Raw genomic sequence first — 27,398 nt, 5'->3', positions numbered from 1 at the left:
CCACCTCCCTGGACAACCCATTCCAGGGCTTCACCACTCTCACGGTGAAGAACTTCCTCCTCACATCTAGCCTGAATCTCCCCACCTCCAGCTTCATTCCATTCCCCCTAGTCCTATCACTACCTGAGATCCTGAGAAGTCCTTCCCCAGCCTTCCTGTAGGCCCCCTTCAGATACTAGAAGGCCACAATTAGGTCACCTTGGAGCCTTCTCTTCTCCAGAGTGAACAGCCCCAACTCAGGACCTTGAGGAATAAGAAGTTTTCAATGCATCCAATTGAAAGATCACAACAGAAGCAACTGAAGTCTAAGAGAAGGAAAAACCTGAGCGGTTTAACTGTACAGATTCATTCACAAGGAGTTATAAGATGCCAAAGAAAAAATTATAAAAAATGAAGTTTACACAATTAGGTATGGTTTGGATTAAAAAAACAAAAACAATTTAAGTGGAAAAAGTGATGCAATTGCTATTTGGTAGATCAGGCATCTGTGATTTACATTCTGAAGCATGAAACATGCTTGGGCAGATGTATTGCGTAGGCCTGTAAAAGGCATTTGAATCCTGGTTAAAATACTGCAATTAAAACAAAGACCACTGGAATGATGATCACAAGTTTCAGCAAGGTTACTTCTGGCTCCTTCTCACAGAATTGTGACATCTCATGTTCAATATACTGCAGTGAGTTCACAGTATTTCAAATGCTGAGTTTCACAGTGGGGACATACATGCTTCAGTTTAGATTAAGGTATCCCTTGTCCAGCATACTGGAAAAGAATTTCTGTAAGGAAAGTGCTGAAGGACTGTCTTGAATGCTGACCCAAGAATGGACAAGAAATTCCTTTGCTATAGCTTACACATTTTTCTACCATGCTGTTATGGTAGACAAGCTGTCTCAAGCTTATTAACTCTACATCCCCAACTATAGCTAGGATATGGAAGTATGAGGTGAGGTACGATTCCAAGCTGCAGGTCAGTAGCACCCAATTATGAATGGGAGGGTGTCAAGCAAGTAGATGAAATTCAGAGATCAATGACAAGAGTATCTGGATACAGAATATTTGTATAAACATGCATCTCCCATTGGATCCTAGCATAAAGAAGAGGGGGTGTTTCTTTTAAAAGAAGATGAACTTCAATCTGACACAAAGTAAAGGGGAGAAAAGTCAAACCTATGTTTTCCAACTTGAGAAGTGTAGGAAAGAAAAATGAATTAAGAGATTAGCTTGACTTATAAAAGACAGCATAATGATCCTAAGGTAAGCAGAAACACTAAAACAACAGATGAGCTAGAAGCCTACATGATGATTATAAGAATTAAGGAAAAATTAACATTACTAATGAAGCATGCTGTTACCTATAGCTTAAATAATTACAACACCTACTGCAGTTTCAGTGGTTTTCATAGGTCAGTATTTTGAAGTTTTCTTTTTTTGCTATTATATGTTCTTAACTCATCTGGAGACCTACTGTACTGGGTCTGTCTGAAATGGAGTTAATTTTCTCCACAGCAGGCCTCACAGTGCTGTGCTTTGTATTGGTAGTTAGAGCACTGTTCATAATACACCAGTGGTTTGGTTACTGCTGAGCAGTGCTGGCATAGCATCAAGGCTGGCTTTCCAACATCACTCTCTCACCAGTAGGCTTTGAGTGAGCAAGATCTTGGAAGAGAACCAAAGCCACCACAGCTATACCATACCACATTTGCTTCACAATAAAAGCTAAGAGAATGGAGTGGGTGTAGGGGACATTTGTTAGGATGTTTGTCTTCTGGAGCAACTGCTACATCTACTGAAATCCTACTTCCCAGGAAGAGGCTGGACATCAGCTGCTGATAGGAGGCAGATAATAAATATTTTGTTTTGCTTTGCTTCTGCACATGGCCTTTGCTTTTGCTTTATTAAGTTGTCCTTATTTTGACCACCAAAGTTTTTTTTTCCCTATCTTATTTTCTCCACCTTCCTCCTGCTGAAGAGGGCAGTGGCAGATCACTGTGGTGGGCATCTTGTGTCCAGCTGAAGCCAATCCACCACAAGAGTTAAGGAAAGTTTTCACATATGAAAAAGGGGTTTATTTAATGAGCATGAATATTCATCATTAAGACTTTCTCTCTTAAATTTGAGACTGTTTTCCATCTTTCAGCATTGAAGTAGTAGAAATGTACTCAGAGCTACAAAAAAGTTCAACTCTATTTTAAACACAATGTACAGGATGTTTCCTCCCTTCCTTAAATTTAAGTGCATAGATTTCTTACTAGAACATTTTAATACAAAACTGTCTCTGTGTACATCCAACAGCTAACAGGAAATGACATGACAAAACTTGAAAGACAAGGTAGTACTTACTACCAAGCCAACAGACACAGCCTTAATGCCTAAATTGCTGTCTTTTTTTTTTTTGCATATTAAACTAATTTACATGTAGTTGGTGTGTTCTTGCATCTGTTTGGAAAAGTATGCTATACAAAAGTGAAAATCCAAGAACAACATTATAGTTACCAATAAATATCAGACTGTACTGTATTCGGTGCTAAATCTTTGCATAGGTGACTTCATTTTAATTGTTCAGAGACAGTCAGGATCTCAAAGAAATTAATGAGCAGTATTTTAAAGCTACTTTTAGTGCCAAGTTTCTGTTTTGTCAGATAGTTGTACTGAAGGTCACTTTTAAAAAAAATATTAATTTTTTAAACATCTTCAAAGCAAATGCTGTTTGCTAATGGATGAAGAGTTATTTTTGTAAATTTACCGAAGTACACAGACCTCTCAACTTACCAGCTATGGTTTTCTAGTATTATCACAATAGATTATGCTATAATGTCCATCTTTATCATAGTATAGTACCAGTCAGGGTTGGAAGGGACCACAAGGATCATCTAGTTCCAACCCCCCTGCCATGGCCAGGGACACCCCACACTAGATCAAGCTGGCCAGACCCTCATCCAGCCTGGTCCTAAACACCTCCAGGGACGGGGCCTCAACCACCTCCCTGGACAACCCATTCCAGGGCTTCACCACTCTAATAGTGAAGAACTTCCTCCTCACATCCAGCCTGAATCTCCCCACCTCCAGCTTCATTCCATTCCCCCTAGTCCTATCACTACCTGAGGTAAGTAAGACTTTAGGTAAGTCATGTTTTATGTACTGCTGAAGTAAGCTCATGGTCCCTTAGTATTTTTCTTCTAGGTATGCAAGTTCAAGGTCAAGTCTTCCTCCGTAAGTCTTTTGTTAACAAGCAGTTTATATAGGTCAAATTCAGAGAAGATTCTAGCTTCAAACTACAGAAGTATGACATGCAATTTTTCAAGTTCTGCTAAACAAACAAAAAAATCCCCAGGTAAAATGTCAGAGGCTTGCCAGTGTTAATTGCATAACTATTAAACTGGGGTAAAGAAGCATGATTTGAAGAGAACTTAACCCTATGCCTCCTCAAATCCCAAGGTATTTAACTAGCTCCAAGTGGTAACATCAAGAATGTTTCATAGCTCGGAACATTACAAGAGAGTTGGAAACTTAGTAATAGCAATTATTATTCACACAGAGAGAAGTCTGGAAAAAGATCTTGTCTTGAGATATTTATCAAGATACAAATATAAAAACTCTAAAGAAATGGAAGCATTTGGACACTAATTTTTAACAGAAATAAAGTGTTAAGAAGGATTTCCACACCTGGAAAGACAGATATGTATGAAGAAGGAAATTATTTCCACCCAGAATAGTTATTTCACCTCAGTAAAATATCCACATAGCTCACATAAGAATTTCTAGTAACACAGGGGAAACGTGGTCATTACCAAAGAATGATAAAAACAAAATCATTGCCCCAGGTTTACATTTAAAGACCATTCACCTCTACACATCAAGACTTTAATTTTTTGGGTGTGTACTGGAAGTGCAATCACTCCTTCAAAGGTGGATGAAATAACCACTGAACTACTTTTTCACAGTGATCACAGGACAGTTTAGAAATCCTGCTTATTCTGTGCATGTGTTTTATTTTCTACATTTTCAAGATATATTTGGTTCCCTGTGAGTGAAGAAGGGAAAAAGTGCAAAGCATGGTATTTGATGACAAGCTTTTCTTATTATAATGTCTTCACCTTCAACTAGAATGTATGTCTACAAACTGGACAAAGAAACAGATGTCAAGTTCAAAAGTAAGCCAGCCCCTTGGGATACCAGGAACATTTCATCATTACAGAAATACTGAGGGACCACTAAGCAAGAATGAAAGAAAGGGAGACTCGGTTTAGGATATGAGAACATAAACCAGGCCTCAAGCAGAAGAAATAATATAATGTGACAAAGAATTACAAGCCTCTTGGTTTAGCACATCCAAAAGAAAGATCATGAAGATGAGGTGAAAAGACAAGGCTGGATGCGGAGCTTATGGGGGGAAAAAAAAGGCCACTTCATGAAGGGCAAACTTCATCTATGCTTTGAAAATGATTTGGCACGTGTATTGAATCAGAAATACCTGGACAGCGAAACATGAAGTGATGACTTTTGCTGTCTGATATGGGGGAAAGAAAAGGAAAATTAAAAGGAAGAAAGAAATCCTAAGAATGGTTGAGAAAAGACCCCAACAAAAAATGATGCCTCAAAGACCAAAGTTACATGGCAGAAGGCCATCAATGCCAGAGTAAGAAAAGACTGAAGATGGACTACACTTACAACAGAATGAAGCCCAACAGATGGAAAGCGTATCAAGGGCCGCCAACGACGAAGACGGATTGACGGACTGGTAGCCTTTGCAGGACCTACATGATTACGTTTGGCCCAGGAGAGGGATGCAGAGTGACACAATGGTGAAGCCTTCGTTCTGCTGTGGCTAACCTGAGGCTGCGATGAGGATGGTGGTGAAGACAGCGAGGACGATGACGACTACATAAACATTAAAAAAGAACATACTTAGCCCACTTAAACCTGAAGCAACACACCTAAAACGCAACTGCAAAGATGTCTGCTATTTATTACAGTGTCCTTTAACTGATCAAATCAGATAACCAAGGATGTGTTGAGTTTGAGTGAGAAGACAAAAAAAAATGATGAAAATAAGCAAAGACATGGTCCAAATTTGAAGTTTATGACCAGGTAAGCTAGAGGTTATTCACACCCAGTGAACTTCATAACATGAACACAAGGTAAGTGGATCATACAAGAGATAGAGTGCTCCAAAGTGAGGAGGAAGGATATTTAAGTATCATCTCATGGAAGGAATAATTAAGAACACATAGTAATCAGTATTGTCTACAACTACAGAAACTGTAAGCAACAGTTCTTTGATAATTTGGGAAAGATAGGTTGTGCTAATTTGGGATTTTAAATGGATCAAGTAAGTGCTGTAACAGAACTCAAGAGGTTTTTTTACTGTTCCATGTATAACATGAAAGGAAAGCAAAGGAAAAAGGAAGCTTACCGTGGTGAGGTATGCAACTTCCTAAGTTTTTCACCTATTCTTCTAAAATAGCAGGCCAGTGGCAGTATTGCCATTAACACTCAGGGTCCCTTTAGTATCCGTGGAAGCAGTAGGACTATGTTAAACCATTCAAATTGTTACTATTAGAAGAAAGACCACAGAAGTATTAAAAATGACTCTCAGCTGCAACTGACAGTTACAGTAAATATATTACCACCAGAAAGGACCATTGTGATGATTTAGTTTTGATCTTCTGTCCCACACAGGCCACAGGACCAGTTTTGTTTGAATCAGACTATACTCACGGAACACAAACATTCAAGCTTAGTAATTTATTTTTTTTTTCACTACTGAAATAAATCAGTGCAAAGCAAAATTTCAATCCATTCTGTCTATAGCTAGAGAGACAGCAAGTAATGTATTCATACAGCTTAGCAAATATATTAGTGCTAAATGAACAGGCAACCTTTGTAGTCCTGCTTAATGGATGCTATGAACATGGCAAAAAGGATTGCGGTAGTTGATCTGGCCATGCTGGCAAACCAGGGGCTCACTTTTAGCTTGCCATTCACCATCACTTTCTCCTTTCGGTGAATATGAGAATCCCTAATATCATCTTCTCTTTCAGAGAACCCCTCATCATCTGTCAAGAAATAAACTGCATCTTTTGTGCTAATCACACAGCATTTATTCAACCTCAGAAAAATACTCCTCTTCTGAAGCTAATCTAAAGGGCAATCAGATTGTCCTGTGTGTCTTGTGCCTTACTACCTCTTGATCTTTTTACACTGCTTGTAGGTTTGGGGGTCTATTTTTTTGTAATCTTCCACATCACTGACAGAAATTGCTTAACAGTGCAGGTCTTAGAACCAACCCTGACAGAGCCTCACTAACAAACATACTCATGAAGAATACCCCACTTATCTGCACAGAGACCTGCCAGCTACTTGTGAATCCGTTAGTTAAGCAAGCAGAACAGAAACTAGTTCCTTAAGGTACATCACACATTATGCATTTAGCAGAATGATTCTAGGAGACTTCAAACTTAAACTGGCCTCTACTGTGAAGGACAACAAAAAGTCCTTCTATAAATACATTAATAGTAAGAGGAAGGGGAAGGACAACCTCCACTCCTTGGTGGATACGGAGGGGAACATTGTAACAAAGGATGAGGAAAAGGCAGAGATACTTGCCATGGGTTAGCTGTTTGGGTGGGTTGGATTGGTTGATGGGTTGGACACGATGATCTTGAAGGTCTCTTCCAACCTGGTTTGGTTTATTCTAAGTTTATTCTAAGTTTAAACACTGAGCATTAGAATAACTTCTCTCAAAAAAAATAATTTTCACTCTTTTTAATCAATGTGCAAGTGCCAGTAAAAAAACATTTACTTTCTTTGTATTGCTTTTGAAGAAATTTGTTGTCTTTCCCACTCAATCTTACTTTATTTTCTTTTTCCTATCACCAGTAGGACAATGAATTGCTTCTTTCTGGTCCCATACTGCTGACCTTAAAGAACAAAGACAGGAATAGGAATTCTTAATGAAGAACAAGCATCCAGTACAGTAGAAACTGTAGAGCACAGATAAAGCACGGAGTGTTATCAAGTCTCAATCAGTCCATGAAAGTAAAGTTTTCTGCAGGTTTGTCTTCTTGTGTATTTTTCTGGCTTGTTTGTTTTGTGATGGGTTTTGTTTGTTTTCTATCCTTTTTTTTTTTTTTTTCTCCTTTTCCCCTGTTGCTGTTTGTTGTTTTTTTTTTTTTCTATTAGCTTCTGATTTTCAAGAGTTCTGATGCACTCCTAAATCTGAACAGCTCCACCTAAAAGAGGGCAAAACCCTGAAAACCTCCAGCCCTGGTTGGAGGTGGGGAGATTCAGGCTAGATGTGAGGAGGAGGTTCTTCACCATGAGAGTGGTGAGACCCTGGAATGGGTTGTCCAGGGAGGTGGTCGAGGCCCCGTCCCTGGAGGTGTTTAAGAGCAGGCTGGATGAGGCTCTGTCCAGCCTGGTCTAGTGTGAGGTGTCCCTGCCCATGGCAGGGGGGTTGGAACTAGATGATCCGTGTGGTCCCTTCCAACCCTGAATGAAACTATGAAACTATGAAATGTAACTATACGAAGAAAGAAGAATTTAGCAATGAGAATACTTCAAGGAGACAGAGAAGCTTACAAGACTTTAATGGCTATTATAGTTTATCTGAACTATTGGGTTGTTTTTTCCAAATTGTTCACATAAAGAACTGATTTAGAATGAGACATTTCACATTTAGGTAACATATTAGATGTCTTTAAAAACAATTTATTCTCAGCTTGCCTAAGAAAATTCCAAAACATGACTGATAAAGCACTACTGGAAGTCCTCATAGTCTGCAAACCTCTCCCTATGGAAGGAGCAATCTGTAAGATTAGAACCTGGTAGGGGGCAGAAATTTAAGAGCTTTGCTGACTAGACAGTTCACAAACTATATTGTGTTTTATGATTTTATAAGCTGCTGCTATCAAACCAGACAAGATTGTTACTCTTCCTAGAGCCTGCAATACAGTAACTGTTAATTTTAAAATAGTTTAAAAGAGTGAAACTGAGAAACTTGTTGAAAGTAGGAATTTGCTATGGCTTTGACTCGAAGTAGTTGAACTTCAGCTCTTAAAAAAAAAACAACCCTATCTTTTAGGAATCCTAGTATAAATACTATGAAGTCATTAATAAGACTTAGAACACCAAATTTAATATGCATTTATCAGTACAGGGATGACCAGAAAAATATTTTTTTTTTTTTAATAAAGTTTTGGTTTTTTCACCATTTTTGCCATGGTTCTTCATTTTTACCCATCTTACTATTGCACTTTTTTTATCTCAGGGCTAGTATCACAGAATTTCAGGGGATGGAAGGGACCTTGTCATGGTAGGGCCAAACAGCCCCAGCACCAACCCAGAGAGACACTAAGGTGTTTAGACATGGTCCCCCTCTTCCCCTCCTTCCTACAGAAAGCCAGGGTAACACAGGAAAAAGAACAAAGGGGACAGGACCATGCGTGTCTGGTAAACAAATCTGTATGTATGGTAAGGGCATGTGTTCTGGCCACAGCCTGGCAGAACCCCTTCCCATTGAGTAGTTATGTGCTGGTTTCATGCCCTATTGCTCCAATCCATCTCAGACAAGATTTATATACAGGCTGATTTCTAGTTGCCTGTGCCTTAGTTTTGCCTTGCTCAAGCCTTGCTTAGCATTGCTCAGCCACGCTGAAGCCTTGCATGCTTGAACCTGCTTGGACCTTGTCTGGCTTGAAACTGCCTAGAGTTGCACAGCCACAAGTTGCCCGGTCCAGAGCCTGGGATAAAGCCATGAGCTTACACACTGCAAGCTATGAGAGAAGCCACAAGCTTAGGAGTCGGAGCCAAGCCTGCTTTCCCTTGTGACCAGGATTTTGCTGTGCCTCAGTTTCCCCAGGACAAAGCAAGTGCCCACTGCGATAATGTCATTAACAGCCTGGCATCTGCTGAAGCCAGACTAGTCAAAGACTGCATGGCATTCCTGACGGCAACCAGCTGAACCTGGCACATGAGCACCCCAAAGCCTCTAATACACAGCAGCAGCTCTCCCTAACTGGGTACAACCAGCTGTGAGTAATTAATTCACTGCCTCTTTGGCATACCGGTTCTTGTTGAGTCTCTCCCCCCCTGTAGTCAAGAGCCATTTCACTCCTGGGGTATCCTCTGTTATATTCCTCCCGGTTTGCATAAAATAGTTAAACTGTTATAGTTGCCCAAATAGTGTATATTCCCATTGTAAATATATTCTAACTGTACACCAAACCTTTTGATATGTTTTGGCAATTTTCATATTAATAAATGTTATTAATATTGCCATATAATTTATAATAAAGGAAATATTATCTATTCCTTTGACAAACCTCAAAAGATCATCTAGACCAACCCCCTGCCAGAGCAGGATCACCTACACCAGATTACACAGGAATGCATCCAGGCGAGTTTTGACTATTTCCAGAGAGGGAGACTCCAAAACCTCCCTGGGGAGCCTGTTCCAGTGCTCTGTCACCTTCACAGTGAATTTTTTTGTCCTCAAACATACATAAAACTTCCTATGCCTCAACTTCCACCCATCATTATTGGGTACCAACAAGAAGAGCCTGGTTCCATCCTCTCGGGACTCATCCTTTACATATTCATAAACATTGATGAGGTCATCTCTCAAGTCTCCTTTTCTCTAAGCTAAAGAGTCCCAGCTCTATCCTATTGTTAAAATAATAAGAATATATTAAAAATACCCCTTGCTTGAATGTTATGAGACCAGAAAATACTTTTTAAGTTCTCAAAATTGAATCCACAGCCTAGAATGCAATTCAAGGCAACTAATATTTTAATATTACTAGGGCATTATTGTCCTCATTTTAAATTGCATTAATTGAATCTTTTAATCCTTTATTTCCTGTACTAGTGGGTCCCTTAGGGAGATTAACCAAGACAAAAAGAAACTTTCTCCCCACTGAAAATATACTTTTGTATTTGTAAGACTGAAGTTTTGACAGACAGTATATAGGGATTCTGAAAAAACAAAGTTAATACGGGATTATTTCTAATTAACAAAGTTGCAATTGCTAAAAAATTCCATGCATTGCTTTAATAAGAACAAATTAAGACGCTTCAAGTGAAGTTGTTTTCAACTGAATATTAATTCAAAATAGAACAACATGTCAATATTAACATGACACTAATGTTAAATGAACATCTCCAAATAAAAGATACAAATTCACACATTTCACTTAATTTAAAATGTGGGAGACAAATCATAGCTTGAGACACTTACTCAAACAAGACACACAGCTAGAAACTGAAGAAGAGAGAATCAGATGAACTTCACAAGATCGAAAGATCACAGGAGTGTACTTCTGTGCTGAAAGTTGCAGGTCAGATATCTGAACTGGTAAAGCAAAACTTCTGAACCAGAATTTAATGTTATTTCCATATAAACCAGGAGGCACAATTTTAATGGTTTGTGATGCAAAAAAAACCCATAAATTAATCATAAGCAAGCTAAAAGCTTCATGGAATAGATTAAAAAACAACAACATTCAGGCAGTTATCTGCCTCAATCCAAAATTAATTTCTATATATAACTGTCTAGAAACATTGAATCTAAGAGCTAAAGGAAATGTCCATAAAGTTTGTCCAGGCACCAAGGGAGCTCTGCTTTTGCACATACCTAGAAGTGCAGAAGTTTATTAGTGCTGAGTAGCTCCATGCCAAAAACCTGATGGGGATCTGTCTGCTCATCTTGCTTGGGGGGACCAAATCCAGCAAGCATCTCAAGTCCGCATCTAATGAGAGACAGCAGTATCTGGGGTTGCATGACCATTTCTTCCTAAGAAGTATTTATTACTGATTAACTTTGTAGTGGTTACAAAAATTAATCTCTCTCAAAGCTCAAGTTCAGGGCACCCATGCCACCTTCAAGGAAGCTTCCCTGTCTAGCAGCTGGCCAACTATGCTTCTTTACTCCATTTTGAGGTCGTGTCACTGTGTAGAAAGAAACACCAGTTGCACTAGGACATTAAAGAACTTTAACTGCATAAACAGGAGATACAATTCTTTAAGGCCCAGTCTTTGTTCCATATGTACAACCATGGGCTCAAAGGTCCTGCCACATATACTCTGTTGAGTTGTTTATGAGACTGCACCAACTCCTCCCGATACGCTACGTGTCTGTGGCCTCATTGAACAGTTCCTGTACAATAAGCCCTGCAGTAAAGATGGGATAAGGTTAAAATTGTAATAAAAAGTGCAACTTTTCCAGCCAAATGGGCAATATAAGAGTTATTATAGCTTCTAGATTATATTCAGAGAAGATATTTAATATGTAATTCATATCTGTCATTTTTCCCCCCACTACCTTTTGAAGTAGTTGTTTGTTTTTCAAGTAATTGCTCCTTAGTGAATTAAACACGATGTTTTAAAGGGTCTGTATGAAGAGTTCAGAGTGTAATATTGTTTTACCTCCTTAGAAGTCATTAACCTTAGTGTTAGGTTTTTTTGCATGCAAATTAAATGTATGCATCACACTGTCTGGAAAAAAATCCTCTTCTTCCTCCCTCCTTCACAAGTGTTTTTTAATATTTTCTTTGCATTTCAAGCCTGTTTTGATGGTGGTGGTAAAATCTTGATCAACATTAAGTTCCTTCAAACTTTTATAAGATAAGCATCCAGACAGGGAAGAGGAGCTTGACAAAGGAAGCTGCTTCATGAGCGCCAACCGTACACCACAGAATTCACACAAATGACTGACATAAATATTTCAACTGCAAGGAAAGCCTTATTCCTAACTAGAACTTCCTTACATGCAACAAAAGCCTGCACAACATTCTTAGGAAGTAAAGGTTCATGAACTCCACTCCACACTCGCTTTTTCAACATTACAAGTTATCAGCATTAATATGTATTAAAACCAAAATGACAGTTGTTTAACTGATTTGGGCTACGTCTGCTAGCTGATCAACTAATAAGTTTAAGTAGTGTTTCTGCAGCTGGTAGAAAACCAAAAATAATCTTTCCAATATTCTCCATGGCAGTTTAATTCATGATTAAGAGCGATCAGTATCTTGAGAGTATTACTTTGCTAGACATAAGGGTAAAGACAGAGCTTGAAGGCAAGAAAAATGGCAAGATCAGTGCACCCAGAAAAATATTTCTGAAATTAGTGATCATTTATCTTTCTCTAAAGACATAAATCTAAGTTCTATGGTCTATGTTAGGCACAAGTCAAGCTAGATTATCACAATGGTGACTTCTGTGATCAAAAATTAGTGGAATTATAAAAGAAAGAAAATCCCAAAGGTTAGGGAGCTTTGCAAAACCTAAATGAACTTGGTTTTTTCAAATAGTTTTTCTTCTGCAAGGTTTTTTTTTTGCCTTAAGTTGAACAGCATTGCATGCTCAATTACCACATTTTTGCTTCCTTGAGCAAAGTTGGTTGATGCAATGTAATTCTCTGAGCAGTTTTAGCACACTGTCTAGATTCAGCTGTACTAATAAAATGTTGTCAGTCTCAAGGATTGTAAGCTCTTATAATTATTTTTCCCCAAAAAATTTAGAGGTTGGATTAAAAAAAAACCAAAAAACCCACAACAAAACCCACCACCACCTCCCCCCCAAATAAATAACAAAGCAAAACAACACAACTGAGAGCCAAATGAGCCTCTTCTGCTTGAGGCTGGAGCAAAAACTCAGCCATCACCTGACACAATCAGCCTGCTAAAATGCAAACACAGGGCTAGGGCCTGCTTCTTAGTGTCTCTTACACAGTTAGTGCAAGAGTAGCATTGGAAGTGTTATGGATTGAAGAGATGGGGGAAAAAAAAAAGACAAAAGGCAACAAAGCAACAAAACCAGAACAAGACAAACTTATGGCAGTTGGTTGGTAAGAGATGTTGGATGCACAACTGTAGAAATGTTTTGTTACTTTGACTTGTTACATATCTCTTATTATGCTTGTTATTTAAATTCATGGGCTGCTTTATGGGTGCGAATAGCCTCTCTAGTTCTGTTTCATCCTGGGAATCAGAGTTCCTTCATATAGACTTTACAGTGAAGCATATGACCCAGAATAACAATACAGAGCAATATTGTATTAACACCTTATTAATACCTTATTAGTTATTTTCTCAGCATAGAAATCAGATTTATGCATGTCTCTGAAGCACTGACATGTTCAATAAAAGGGCAATGCTATGAGTCAAGGACTAACCAAGTATCATTTCAGAATAATTCACATGGCTCTAGTAAGCTCACTTTTACACTTCTACTGCATAAGCTGTAAAAGATACAAAGCCATCACTAACATTTTTTAGGCAACTTCACTGTCTTTGTAGAAGAGGTTACATGACTGTTCTGTAATGCTAAGCTAAACACAAAATAATCTTAGAAACAGTTATGTGATTGATTTTATATTCTCGCAGGATGCAAATGTTTCTTTACAAGACTATGGATTATTCAGAAGAAACACCGAGGAATATGCACTGCTTACAAAAAAATCCAACCATAGGTTCTTGGCAGAAGTGAAAAGGAAGCTCCTTTATGTTTTTTTTTTCTCTAACAATAAATTGTAATGCCTCAGGGAATCAGAGATCTTTGAAAGTTCAAGTTTTATAGCAGTTGAGAACAGAGCGCATTGACTCTCCTTGGTTCTTGCCAACGTTAACGACTGTTACTGTGATCAAAGTCTAACTTAGCGCATTCCAAGCAAGATTATAATTCTCACAGCACATTACAGTTTACAGACTACAGTTTGCAGTTATGGTTTGAGTTAAGGAAGAAGTCAAGCTGTGGTAGCTTTTTTAGTGGCTGCCAACTTCAATTCATGTTAAAACTATTCCTGATCATACTTGAGAACAAAAAGTATACCTAAGTAAACACAGTGATGTGTGTATTTAACTTTTTAATGAACATCTGTGACTAGTTCTTGTGACTTTTATAATGATAAGAATCAAACATCAGTTTTAATTCTCAAACACTATTTTTTCCACTCTCAATATGTTTTACAAAGATTAATGAGGTGCAAGAATGTTGCTTTCATTTAAAATGGCAGCTCAGATGCAGCACTTCAGTCTGCTCAGTTCTGAGCCTCACTTAAGCCCAACATGTAGCTCTGCTAGCCTGTCAGTTGGGATATAGATGTATGAAGTGTACTAAAAAAACTGAAGAGGAAGAATCACAAAACCAAAAGCAGTATAATCTGTGCTCCCTGAAATAGCTGATATATTTTATATTCCAGTTCTGTTTCAGCCTCTCTTCCAGAAAAACTAGATACTGAGCACTGTAGGTTAGCACTGTAGGTTAAGCTTCATTTAGTTGGACTTTCTCAATAGCTTCTAAGAAAACGAAAAGAAAAGCCAGGAATCTGAGAGCTCCTAAGAATTTAGGCTATGAACAAAATAAAAAGCTTTTATTATTCTCCAACCAATACCTAACACAGGTACTTCGAGGGGCCATTTCGCTTGTATTTATTCGCTTGAATGAAACATTAGTTTGAGCTATCCCATAGTAACATTTAAAGAAGCAAACTTCTCAAAACCCACAAATCACATTCTGCTAAACTGTAATGCATAAACCATGCTAAAACTCCCCCATACAAAAAACCAAAAAAAATCACCCTCAAAACCCAAAGTGCTTCCATATGCTGCAAATACCACAAGACTCAAAAAATTTACTCTACCATTTTAACGTTGTAAGAAAAAGTGATATGGAAAGCCACGTGTCAGCGGTTGGCCATACCTTGATATTACACAAACAGACTGCCAGTTACTTAACACCACAACTATTTGAGTATTTGCTGTTCACAGCAGCAAAAGCTGATAAAAAGTCTGCTTTGTTAAGCCTTCTCCTCTCTTCCCAGCCGTGTGCTTCTAACACCTCTGTGTCAGCATTAGTTCCTACAAGGCTATAGGATGAGCAGTTTCAAAAAGCTGTTTGGAAAGCTAATGGAAGGTTGAAGATTTTGTAGGTCATCTGACAATCCAGAATTATTTTTCCAGCTACACACAGATGGCTGGCTAAAACTGCAGATACTATCACCAGAAGAAAATACTCGAACAAGAATTAAGCATGTCAAAGACTTCAGAAATGCAGAAATTCAGTACAGATGACCTTCTAGATATAATTTGTTTACTAAAGGCCAATTCATATTGGGTGTTTTTTTAAAGTACTTTATATGGTAAGAGTTTGCCATTTTCCTTACTGTAGAATTGAGCTATAATGAAGCATAGCTGCAAAGTAGTGGATATGGATGTCAGTAATGAGAAGGAAACAAAAATATCTTGCCATTCACATTATTACATTCACATCTTAAAAAGGTCAATGCAGACTCCATCAAGCTACCATAGCATATCACTGTTGAGTTAAACAATTTCTACAGCAAGTGTGCCTTCACATTCTCCTCCTTTCTTACTCTCTCAGAAGACTATATAGAAACCTCTCATTATTAATGAAAATGGGTAGACAGGATACAAAATAAGTTTCTTTCCCAGTTCCAAATTCAAAAGGGCTGTTTGGTTTGTGAAAGCCTCTCAACCTGGAAGTCTCAAGTATTTGACATGTTTTCCTGTTTCCAAATCAAATTCCCCTCAGACTGAGTGATCCATATAATGATGATTGCTTTGAAAGAAAGCAACCCAAGATAGTAATACCAGAAAAAGCTAGACATAAACACAAGCTTAATTGGTGCTATTAATTGCTATTTTTCCTCCATCAGATTCTGCCATAACTTCGATAATGACCACTGTATAATAGACAAATAATGAGGATACACTCACATCCAAAACCTGTCTTTTCTTTTTAATGGTTTTGAAGGGGGGAGTGGAGTGTTTTTTGTTTTATCTGTGCTTTTTAGTTTGGTTTGTTGGGTTTTTTTCTTTGTTGTTGTTCAGAGTGTATCAGAAATGTTAAAACATGTAGTAGCACAGAGTTTCAGCAGTTCAGGAACTGCAAAAGGGGGCACAGGAAGAACAAAAATTAAAAGCTGGGGGGAAACCTAACAACAACCCCAAGCCAAAACCAACCAACCAAACCAAACCCAGAAAACCTGAACAACCTCAAAAACCTAAACCCCAACACATACAGACAGAATTAATGTGAAAACTCCAACACTGGTCATTATGAAGGAACAATATAAGGACCAGCTTAAATCTGTGTGCAGTTCTGAAACAAGCAGGTTATATTTTCCACATCTCCAGACATCTTAGATATCATAATGAAAAGTGTATGCTCAGCAGAAAACTCATGAAAGAATACAGAGGATCCTGAGTAGCCATTACTCTAGTCTCAGCAATAGCTGCCTTTCAGGAACTATCACATAGAAAGGGGAGTGAGCGGGATCCATGAAACTTTGCTGTGAAGACCCTAGATCCCTTTTTTGGCAGCTTTGGATATGAAATACCTGTGACTTGAGAAAGTGTAAGCTTCAGCACCATAAAGTTTAATGGAAAGACTGTTACAAGAGTCTTACATTAATTGTCCTCATTATGGTACTGGAACATGGGACCAGAATCAAACTACCCTTGAAAGCTCTGAAACCAACACCATGCTTCTCCTGTGGAATTATTCCCAGACCTTACTGCTTTCTATTAATGTCATTTTACACAGACTTACATTTTTTTACCCATAGAAGCACCCATCTTTTATATAGTTATTTGTTTTACTGTAGCAAAAAAGTGAGCCAAGGAGCCACATAATCTGGTAGTCTTAATGAAGAGCTTGAATCAAACTTGCTCCAATACCTGTCCTTAAGGTTATGCTAAAAATTACAATCCTTTTCATTTACAAACCTGAAATGAGTTAGAAAAATGAAACTGCTTATCCTCTTAAAATTTAGTCTCTTTGAAAGAACAAAAAGCTTTTCTACATTGAATAAAAATTCAGGAAAAAACTTTGTACATTTTTATACAACAAAACCTCCCCCAAATATTCAATTCTAATCCGGTCTATAGATGGCTTGTAAAGGTTTTAAATACAATAACAAAAGTTATATAAAATAGCTAGGAACAGTCTTTTTCTTTTCTTTTGAAACTAGGGAGATTAATCACAGCTATCAAACTTGAGAAGTCTGTTAAAGAGCCCATCAAGGTACAATGCTCCATAGCTCTTAGCCTCAATCTGTTTTCTTAGCAATTCAGCTTAATGCTTCATCTAAAGAGACCACACATTAATGCTAAATCCCAGGAGCAAAATGACCACCATAATTCTTCTCTTCCAGCAATCACTAACTGAAATGCACAATCTACCAGTCTACTAGTACTAAAGTTATACAAGTAATATCTTGTCAGATAACTTTTTTTTCTCCCCAAATACAACCTTTCTTAAAAAGCATAAGAAGCTAAAATAATATTATTTATTATTACAGACTACTCTAAACCAGAAACAAATCCTAGCCACTGGACAAGATGAATAGATTAAATATATAGGTACTAGAAAGACAGCATGGCTTTACTGTGTTACTCATAGCCTTTTGTTTCTAGATAGACTTGCTTCGTATCAAGGTTTGAAACATACACAGAACTGAAACAAAAGCAGCCAATCAGCCACTGAGATGACTTAGCAAGACTGCCAAGAAGCAATCAAGTAAAGGCTTTACTTAGAAGCATTGAAGACTGAATCCTTAAATATCTGAGAAATTAGAGCTCCAGGGAATAAAAAGGACGTAAAATCAGAAGAGAATTTGGCTGCATTCTTTGCTATTTTTAAACCTCCACGCCTCAAGATTCAAGAAAATGTTACTATTATCTCAAAATACTTATCTATGGTGTGGTGGTGTGTTTGTGCACGGGGGAGGGAAAGAATAGCATCTTGACTAGAGTTACATAGCTTGTTAACCAAATCAACAAGGCCAACTGCCATACCTCCCACTTCTCTAAGTTTCTCTGCTTAACACCCTTGATCTTAAGCAACATTTTCAGAAGAATTTGAGTGGATGGCTGTATGCAGCACCAATCAAAGGGACAAAACTACCCACAGAGCAGGCTATTCTTAGGAAGCACGCAAGCCAAGTTAATCATCCCAAAAGAGCAAGCCTGCACGTTTTCTTAATTTTTAATTCTGGAGGAGACCTGGAAAGGACCTTTTTCTTGCAAAGATACAACACTTACTATCATTAAGCAACTCTATGAGCCACTTTATTCAAAGGAATAACTACTTTGCAAAATGCCCTTGTTGGTAGAGGCTGGGGAAGGAAACAAAAACCCAAGAGTCACAGGAAGACAAACATGTTCCTTTCCAGTGCACTGAGAGGAAGCTTAAGTTCTCAGGGAAGTAGTTGTTACAATTATGGATATGCAGGAAGAATGGGATTCTCTTCTCACTTGCTCTAAAAGGTGCTACACATGATCAACTTAACCTGCAGGACAAGTCAACATCCTTGTATGACCTGCACATGCTACCTCCGGCATCTTCAAAACTATGCTATTTATCAGTCCCTTCACTACTATATGATGGGGTACTTAGTGCCATGGGTTAGTTGTTTAGGTGGGTTGGATTGGTTGATGGGTTGGACGCGATGATCTTGAAGGTCTCTTCCAACCTGGTTTGGTTTATTCTAAATAAAGCGGTACACAACATTTCAAATGTACCATTGGGAGGAAAAAGACAAGGAGATTAACTCACGCCAACCCTCAGTTATACTTCTCAGCATATTCACATTTCAGATTTTGTTTTGCTTAAAAAGAAATGTGCTTTAAGGCAATTCCTCCTGTACAGATGAAAGAGAAGGCCTTGCTGCCAATTTATCTACACTACAGTTGGACAGGATCTTCAGGCAATTAGATGTTCCATTAAGATACGTTATTTCTTCCCTTTCTGGTTGATATACCAGAACTACTCTGAAAAATGGGCCCCTCAGTTTAGGAAAGATGTTGAAGTGCTGGAATGTGTCCAGAGAAGGGCAACAAAGCTGGTGAGAGGTCTGGAACACAAGCCCTATGAGGAGAGGCTGAGGGAGCTGGGGTTGCTTAGCCTGGAGAAGAGGAGGCCTTATTGCTGTCTACAACTACCTGAAGGGAGGTTGTAGCTAGGTGGGGGTTGGCCTCTTCTCCCAGGCAACCACCAACAGAACAAGAGGACACAATTTCAAGCTGCGTCAGGGGAGGTTTAGGCTGGATGTTAGGAAGAAGTTCTTCCCAGAAAGAGTGATTTGCCATTGGAATGGGCTGCCCAGGGAGGTGGTGGAGTCACCATCACTGAAGGTGTTAAAGAAGAGACTGGATGGGGCGCTTGTTGCCTTGGTTTAATTGATAAGATGGTATTGGATGATAGGTTGGACTTGATGATCTCGAAGGTCTTCTCCAACCTGGTTAATTCTATCCCATTCTATATGATCCCTAGAACATGTAGTCAGCGATTATGTTAGTTCAGCTTTGGAAACAAAAGGACAGGAAAAAGTTACTTTACCAGTATAAAGAGTATTTGCATAGCATTACTTCCAGATATTCAATTATGCAGAATGGAATAATTAAATCTTTGGCAAGGATAGTGCCTAGTCAGTATTTATGTTTACTTTGGTTTCTAAGAGAATCTTGTAACATTTTATTATTAAATCTTCATCTTTCCACACAATTTTTAATCTGTTGCATTGTGGTCTCCTTGATCAGGAAATAAGTTTGTGGAATTTTAGGAACTTAGCTGTCCCTTAATAGGAGATTCCATCATCACTTAGATACTTTCTGAATCTTTACAAAGACTCTCAGGACCTACAGATTCCTTGCATTTTCTCTCCCAATCATCCCATAATTTCTGCCAGAAAAATGCATAAACAAATGCCAAAAATTGTGATGGTTTAAGCCTTAACTGGGAGTTAAGAGCTCAGAAGGGGGCAAGGTTGAGAATCACTCCCCTACCCCCCACCCCCAACAGAGAGGGAAAAAAAAAGGAAGGAGCAAATCCACCAAACAATAATTTGGAGTCGACTTGGAAGTAGAGAGGTAAAGAGTTTTCTTTAAACAATATATATAAACAATAACAGATAAGGTTTATAAGGGCAAGGAACAAGAATGGATGGGAGTGGACAGAAAAGAATAATACAAAACCAGTCTCTCTCTGAAGAGGCACAGAGGCAGCAGGGAGAAGGATCAGGCCCGACCACGTGGCACAGAAGCAGGAAAGCAGCCGCAGTAGCTCTCATCCAGGGGAGGCAGGAGCCAAAAGGAGAGCTAATAGCTGCAATGCCCTGCTTTTTATACCCTAGCTGGGCACGGAGCGGGGAGTGGAAGACTCAGCTTCCCAGGGGGAAAACGCCCTGCAGAGCAGGCAAAGCACCCGCAAGCCCTCCACCCTGCTTTGTTTTTTGTTTTCATAATGGACCTTAACCCACCACACCACAGTACATCAAAACAACTGAAGAGGGGTTTTTTCTTTCATAGGAATGTTAGGAAAAGATTCAGTCTTCACCGATTTGTGGGAACGATCTCCATAACCTTTCTCTTACTGGGCTTGCCAAGAACATCTAGAAAAGGAGCCATTTGTAGTGAAAACCGGTAAGAATTTTGAGAGTCCTTCATGTAGAAAAGGAAGTAAACCATTAATTTGTTCTGATGTTTCTTCTTTAAATATTCAACTTAGATTAAGAAGGAAGAGTGGTTTTGTTTCTGTATTTGGTTCTTATTTTTCCAGACAACATCACAAAGTACCACCTACATAGAAATAGTTTAAACAATTCTCTTCATTTTCAGTGCCAGATGGTGGGGCAAGGGGAGCAGAAAGGACTGCTTCATGTTCTGCATTTTTTAAAAGACACTGTATAAGCTCCAAGAAGAAAGAAAACCTCACCTACTGTACTTCAAAAAAACAAAATAACAGAAAGTAGATGAGCCACTGGAGTCACAGCACAAGCAAAGGAAGGTTCCTCTCTTTGTCAAAGCAATACTAGCAACAACCTAATCAATCTTCTGTAGAACAGATACTGAAATCTGAACAGGAGAGATGGAAAACTGCCTTACTATAACTGAAGTAGAAAGATGTTGATTCTTAAATTTATCTTTAGTTGAAGGTTTTCTGTTGCTTTGGGGTTATATTATGGTGGTTAGGTTTTGGTTTTGTTGGGGTTTTTTGCAGGGCAGGATGCTGGGTTGTTGTGGGTTTTTTTTGTTTTGTTCCTAATAATTCAATCCATTGGAGGATAAAAGCTTATCTGAATTAGCCTTTGTACACAAAGACCACACACAATGCAAACCAAACATAGTAATATTTCTATTCCTGAAGTACAACTTTTCAAATAGTCATAAAATGTTTTATCCCACTTATGTGATTCTTGCAGATTTTTACAGTCTCATAATACTGCATACTGAAAATGGTAATATCAAAATCTCGACTTTCCCTAAAAGTACTATTATTGCCTCTTTCTTCTGAAATGAAGCTTGACAAGATAGTCCACATCACTTAAAAGCTTAAAAACAAACAAATAAAAAAAAATATATCCAAAATGAGCTTCAAGTTTAGTTCTCTCCCAACACCACCACTTGATTTTGTGCCGTGTTTTTTGCACCCAATACTGCAAACCAAGCAATAATTTCCACTTCACTGTAAACCTCCAAAAAATTATTGTCTTCACTTCAATGATATTGAACTGAAAGATTTTTAAAAAAAAAAATTAATACCTCAGTCTGACCTTCATGGGCACTGGATTCATGAGTGACACGAATAGCCTGCAATTAAAAACATATTTCCATCAGACTTTCAGTTTTTTAGTAATTATTGTATGTACTTCAGTTTATCAAATGCCACAGGGGTAATTATTTTTGTTCAATGTTTCTAATAAATAAATAAATAAATAAGAGTTAACAAACAATCTCCACTTTCAAGGATCTCAGAAGAACAATGAAGTCAGTTTCATCACAATCAATTCAAATCAAATACCTAGCAGTTGGTAATGACACCTTTACACGCAGAAAACACTTATGGGAAAGTGGGTTTCTTATGTATCCTTTCTTGAGTACACGAAAGATTTTAGAAGATCTGATCAGACATCTTGTGTCTCAACATTTCTATAGAAAATGTCATTAAACCTCTCTTTGCTACTACCTCCTTCAGCCACATGTTAACACCCTTACTCCTGGGGGCTTCACCATAAGTTTAAATTGAACTCAGACCTGGAAATCACTCAAGATTTGAATTTTTAGAGAGGATCATCATTACCATCAGGAGCAACAGCACCACTCTCCTCTTCCACCACTGCCCAGATGTTTGTTGCATTCTTTCAAACATCACTAAAGACCTGGCTAACCCCTCTGTCATCTAGCTCATGTTTGGGGTGGGGAAGAGAATGATTATATTTCAGCCAGATCAGCTCTCTGCTTGCCTTAAACTGCTAGACACAAAGAGAGATGACTAGAAAACATACATTAAAGGAGGCAGCAGAGGGACCATCTTTCAGCAATAGCCCCAGATCAGTTTAAACTGGCTGTTAAAGTGCATCCTGAACCCACCGAAAATATTATGCACACGTTTCTCATCTATTGCAAAGTCATTTTAAACTAAGCAAGTGGATTGATATGAATGTGAAACATTAAAAAATCCATTCTGCTACTGAGCTATGGACAGGCAGGAATACTTTAAACTACCAAAGAAGAGTTTTCTTTGTAGCCACCGTTTGATTACAAGCTCATGTGTAAAATCAAATAATTTAAGGTCTTCACTTGATCCTAAGTCCTAAGGACAGTACCTGCTCAAGCAAGTAACTCTTATGCCATTTCAAATAAAAGCCAAAAAGAAAACCATGATACTAACTTCGTACGTTTCTAGATATTTGGCCCTCTCTTCAGGAGTCATAGATAATGAATCTTCTAGGAATTTTTTCAGTGATGAATTAGTTTCTTTAAAAATAAAAACAAAAAGAGATATCATTACAGTCATGCTTTAACTTTAATTTCATTCAAAGTTTACAGAATGCTTATATGCAACCAAGATTCAGAAATAGAATTATATCATGCCTCCAAAATAGTTACTCCTTAAACCTTGTGCGTTTGTTGAGCTTTGGGGTCTGCAGGGCGTGGAGCAGCCATTTGTTGGGCAGTGCCCAGACTGGGCCAGGTGGTGTGGGCAGAATGTTCTAGGCGTTGGCGGCAGCAGTGCACAAAATGGCAGAGGCTGGGCAACTCTCGGGCTGGGCAACTCCCATGCTGATAGCTAGGGTCTGTTTGGCTGTGGCGTAAAGCTGAAGCCAAAGAGCACAAGCCCTATGAGGAGAGGGTGAGGGAGCTGGGGTTGCTTAGCCTGGAGAAGAGGAGGCTCAGGGGAGAACTTATTGCTCTCTACAACTACCTGAAGGGAGGTTATAGCCAGGTGGGGGTTGGTCTCTTCTCCCAGGCAACCAGCACCAGAACAAGAGCACACAGTCTCAAGATGTGCCAGGGGGAGGTTTAGACTGGATGTTGGGAAGAAATTCTTCACAGAGAGAGTGATTACCCATTAGGATGTGCTGCCTGGGGAGGTGATGGAGTCACCATCACTGGAGGTGTTTAGGAGGAGACCTGATGGGGTGCTTGGTGCCATGGTTTAGTGGATTAGATGGTGTTGGATGATGGGTTGGACGTGATGATCTTGAAAGTCTCTTCCAACTTGGTCTGGTCTATTCTACTCTATTCAAAAGGAGTTGCTACACCCAGTGCTTTCACTACTTCAGTTCATGGATTAGTATGAAATACCTTTTTTGTAATCCTATGTAAAAGATGCTCTTTGAATAGACACAATGCTATCTGAATGGTTCAGAGAAAATAGAACAAAATGTACCCTTCCCTGAATGCCTCCCCACAGTTGAGGAATAAAGTGTTAAGCAAACAAAAAAGCCCCAACCCAAACAAAAAATAAACTTACCGAAATTCATTTTATCTCTGTTGTTTGCAATAGCATGAATTAATCCAATGGTTCCACAAGCATTGTTAATGGTCTGCTTCATGAAATACACTGATGATTTGACATCTTGACCCTTAGCTTTTATTCTTTCTTCCTCTTCTGTTCTGAAGGTCTCATACTAGAAGGAATGTTAGAGCCATTTGACATGTAGTACTTACTCAAATTAACAGCTCTATATTGTTTCATAAATTAATGACTTTTTAGCTAAAACCCAGTCACATTTGAAACATAATTCTGAAATGTGTCTTATCTAACACTTCCCAAAGTGTTCAAAATATTTCCTTAATCTGAGCACCTGTCACCATCTCTCAAATACAGCAGAAACATTTTAAGGACAGAGGTCTAAAAGCACTGAGAAGCAAACCCTATTACTTCAGGCATTTAATTAGGTTAAAGCAGTCTTACCACTGCCATTTTTTAATTCTATTTTTTGGGTTTTCTTCTTTGGCTGGAGTTTTTTGTTCTCTGATTTATTTTTTTGGGTGGGGGGAGATGTTACTTGTTTTTAAAAAATTTCACCTCAAACAGAAACATGAAAATGTTCCACACAGTGCTGTTTTTTCTTCCTCCTTGCCCTCTTTTACTAAGTACTTTTGTAGGAAAAAAAAAAAAAAAAGAATTATTGAAGTAGATTTCTTTTATTGCAAGTATGACAACATTTGAATGCAGAATGTTGTCAGAAAACTCCTCCTGAAAATCCATGAGAAATTTCTTTCAGACTCTATGTAACATCAGGGACAAACAGAAACAAGAAATTTTCCCAGCACTGTGATTCTCCACTTGCAGCCTGTCTGAATGTTCTGGACAGTCCAATTAACAGCACAAGCATTAACAAAGCATTTAGGTTTTTGTATTACTTATCTACCAGTTAACATAAATAGCCTTAACTGAGAACACAGAGAACAAAACAAAGGAAAAAAATCCAAAGAGCACAATCAAAGGTTGAGATTAGAGGAGGTAAACAACATAGCTGCCATTCGTTCCACACTAACCAAAATAAACTCTATGGCAAAATACATAAATGTTGAGTATACTAAAGCCACATTTTTGAGCAAGGCTCAGACTGTATCACCTCAAGAGGTCCCTCCTAAACAGAGCTACTGCATGAGATTTATTCATTGGACCATGATTAAAATGCCCTGTGCTGACAGTATTTGCTATCTAGAACTAGAATGCAGACTAAAAGTCCTTGACCTTTAAACTGGACAATAGCCCAGAGGTAATCTGCATACTAAGAAGGGCATCTTGCCCAAAAAGCAAGTTCAAGCAAATCGATATATAGCAAGCAAGAGAGAAATGGATGTCTATACAGATACAGAGATCAGAACAAAGATATGGTAGAAAAGTATTTACAAAAGCAGCAAAATTAGGAGGCACTTTCATATATCTAGAAAGAGTCAAGAAACACAGATAAATAAATTAAATAAAAACAGAACCATAGTATTATACAATCATTTTGTTTGGAAAAGACTTTTAAGACCATTGAGATCAACAATTATCTATCTCTACCAAAACTGGTGCTAAATCACGTTCTGTAACACCACATCTATGCATCTTACCACCACCAGGGGTGGTGATTCAGCCACCTCCCTGGGAAGCCTATCCCAGTGTTTGATAACCCTTGAAAAAAGTATCTTCTAATATCGATTTTAAACCTCCCCTGGTGCAACTTCAGGCCATTTCATCTTCTCCTATCACTGTTACTAGGGAGAAGAGATCAACACACACCTCTACAGGACATACTGAAGAGGAGACTGAGGAGGGGAAAAGTACTTCAGAAATACAAAATAACAGTCAAAAGTCTTGTGGAGTTCGCACTGAGTAACAAAAGCTTCAGAGCACTGGACATCATGAAAAGGATTGAGGCTTTACACAGTCAGGATAAACAATTGATAGAAACACTTGTTTCCCTACTGTTTCTAAAGGATTCACATGCTGGAGAAAACCTCAGGTCTTTGGCTGGTGGTCAAATTTGCTTGATCAATTTAACAGAACATATGGGCTTTCTCTGGCTCTCTTTGTCAAATAGTTCTTCAGGATGAAATCAGATACAGCTTCTGGAAAAAGAGGAAGGTTGTTCTTTCACATGCTCCCAGAGCCTGATCCAAGAAATGAATTTTTCACAGGCAGGGAGGCAAAAGAAAAGTGACAGAAAGGAACTCAGACCTGTAGCTCAAGCAGCCAGACAAAAACCAGAGCATACAGAAAACACCATCTCAAAGGTGACAGAAAGGAAATTTCCTGAAGACAGGTGATGACAGTTGAGAGTTTGCTTAAACTCAAAACTATTAAGATGGCTGAAATCACGTCTGAAAAAGATTGCCTGCACAGCTGTTTTGCAGAAACTGAGAATGCAAAGGTTTACACGACTAAATTGGTATGAGGACTGAACTAGTCATCCTTCTCCCTATTTATCAGGTTTGACTACAGTAAAGTTTTAATAACTAACTGCTTTATTCTTATAAGCACAGTCTTTTTGAGAGACATGAAAAGGGAGTTTAGTCAGATTCACCTCCAACTTTGTGACTGACCTTATCACAATCATGTAAGACTACTGTAAATTCTAAACTCAGTATGAATAATATACTTCAACCTATTATAAGACACAAAGGAGGTGTAAGATCTCAGAAATACGCCCCATCTGTCCAAGAATCAAAAGCCACATTGGTACTGATGACTGAACTGAAAGTAGATTGATCAGTGCAACAGTACAAAAACTCAAAAGTAGTTACATTTGATTACTACACCCTACCTATTATATTGCTTATGCTACTGTAGATTTGTGCTGTAAGTCATAGAGCTCAGCCATTTCACAGTGCATTGACTGAATAACCAAAAAACAACAACCCCCTTAAATGGTCTGTAATAGAGAAATGTGAGGAGCCTTTATCTTTGCTTCTGCATTAACTTTTCTCACTCCAGATTAAAAATAAATTGGAAATATACATGCAAGGTTATCAAAAGAAGGTTCTGAAGAAGTATTTTGTTAGTGCTTTTAATTAAGAAGTCTCTTGAATAAGGTTTGAATCTCATCTTGATTCTATTATGACACCGAAGTACGAGATTCAAACTATCCATTCTCATTTCATTTATGACAAAAGTGATTAACTGGTTATTAAGTAAACATTTACCTTTTCTGTTATTGGAAAGAGCAGTAATACTGCACAGACAGGTCTTGGCACCATGCTAAGCAGTTCTGGTTCCATACCATAAACATCTACGAATTGCCAGTCAGGGTGTATACCTAACTGTTTAAGAAACTGGAAAAGAAGAAGAACAAACCAATATTAAATAAGTAGACTCATATATGTATATGCATCTTTTCAGAAGTATTAACAACACACATAGAATATGACATACATTGAAAGAATTCATACTTTCCAAAATTTAAAGAAAATAAAGGAAAATAAATGGGATTCAAGTTTTAAAAATAAGGCTGAATAGAACAGAAAACACCAGGTTGGAAGAGACCTTCAAGATCATCGTGTCCAACCTATCAACTAATCCAACACACCTAATCAACTAAACCATGGCACCAAGCACCCTATCAAGTCTCCTCCTGAACACCTCCAGTGATGGTGAC

The 27,398-nt window shown here is 38.3% G+C and overlaps 1 protein-coding gene across 1 annotated transcript in view; it reads right to left on the bottom strand.

Moving 5' to 3' along the window:
- Nucleotides 1-27,398, bottom strand: part of UCHL3 (ubiquitin C-terminal hydrolase L3) — a 54,275-nt gene that overhangs the window by 14,728 nt on the left and 12,149 nt on the right. The window contains exons 2-5 of the mRNA XM_068154744.1: nucleotides 26,947-27,075; nucleotides 23,777-23,933; nucleotides 22,691-22,776; nucleotides 21,562-21,609 (exon numbers count right to left, since the gene is read on the bottom strand). Of these exons, the coding sequence (XP_068010845.1) occupies nucleotides 21,562-21,609; nucleotides 22,691-22,776; nucleotides 23,777-23,933; nucleotides 26,947-27,021 (366 nt within the window). The 5' untranslated portion in view covers nucleotides 27,022-27,075. The remainder of the gene's footprint in view (nucleotides 1-21,561; nucleotides 21,610-22,690; nucleotides 22,777-23,776; nucleotides 23,934-26,946; nucleotides 27,076-27,398) is intronic.

This window comes from Melanerpes formicivorus, unplaced genomic scaffold (assembly GCF_026170545.1).
Source record: "Melanerpes formicivorus ecotype bairdi unplaced genomic scaffold, bMelFor1.0.p_v2 SCAF_1, whole genome shotgun sequence".
In the NCBI taxonomy this organism is placed as follows: Eukaryota; Metazoa; Chordata; class Aves; order Piciformes; family Picidae; genus Melanerpes; species Melanerpes formicivorus.
This window is presented reverse-complemented; position numbering and strand designations above follow the sequence as displayed.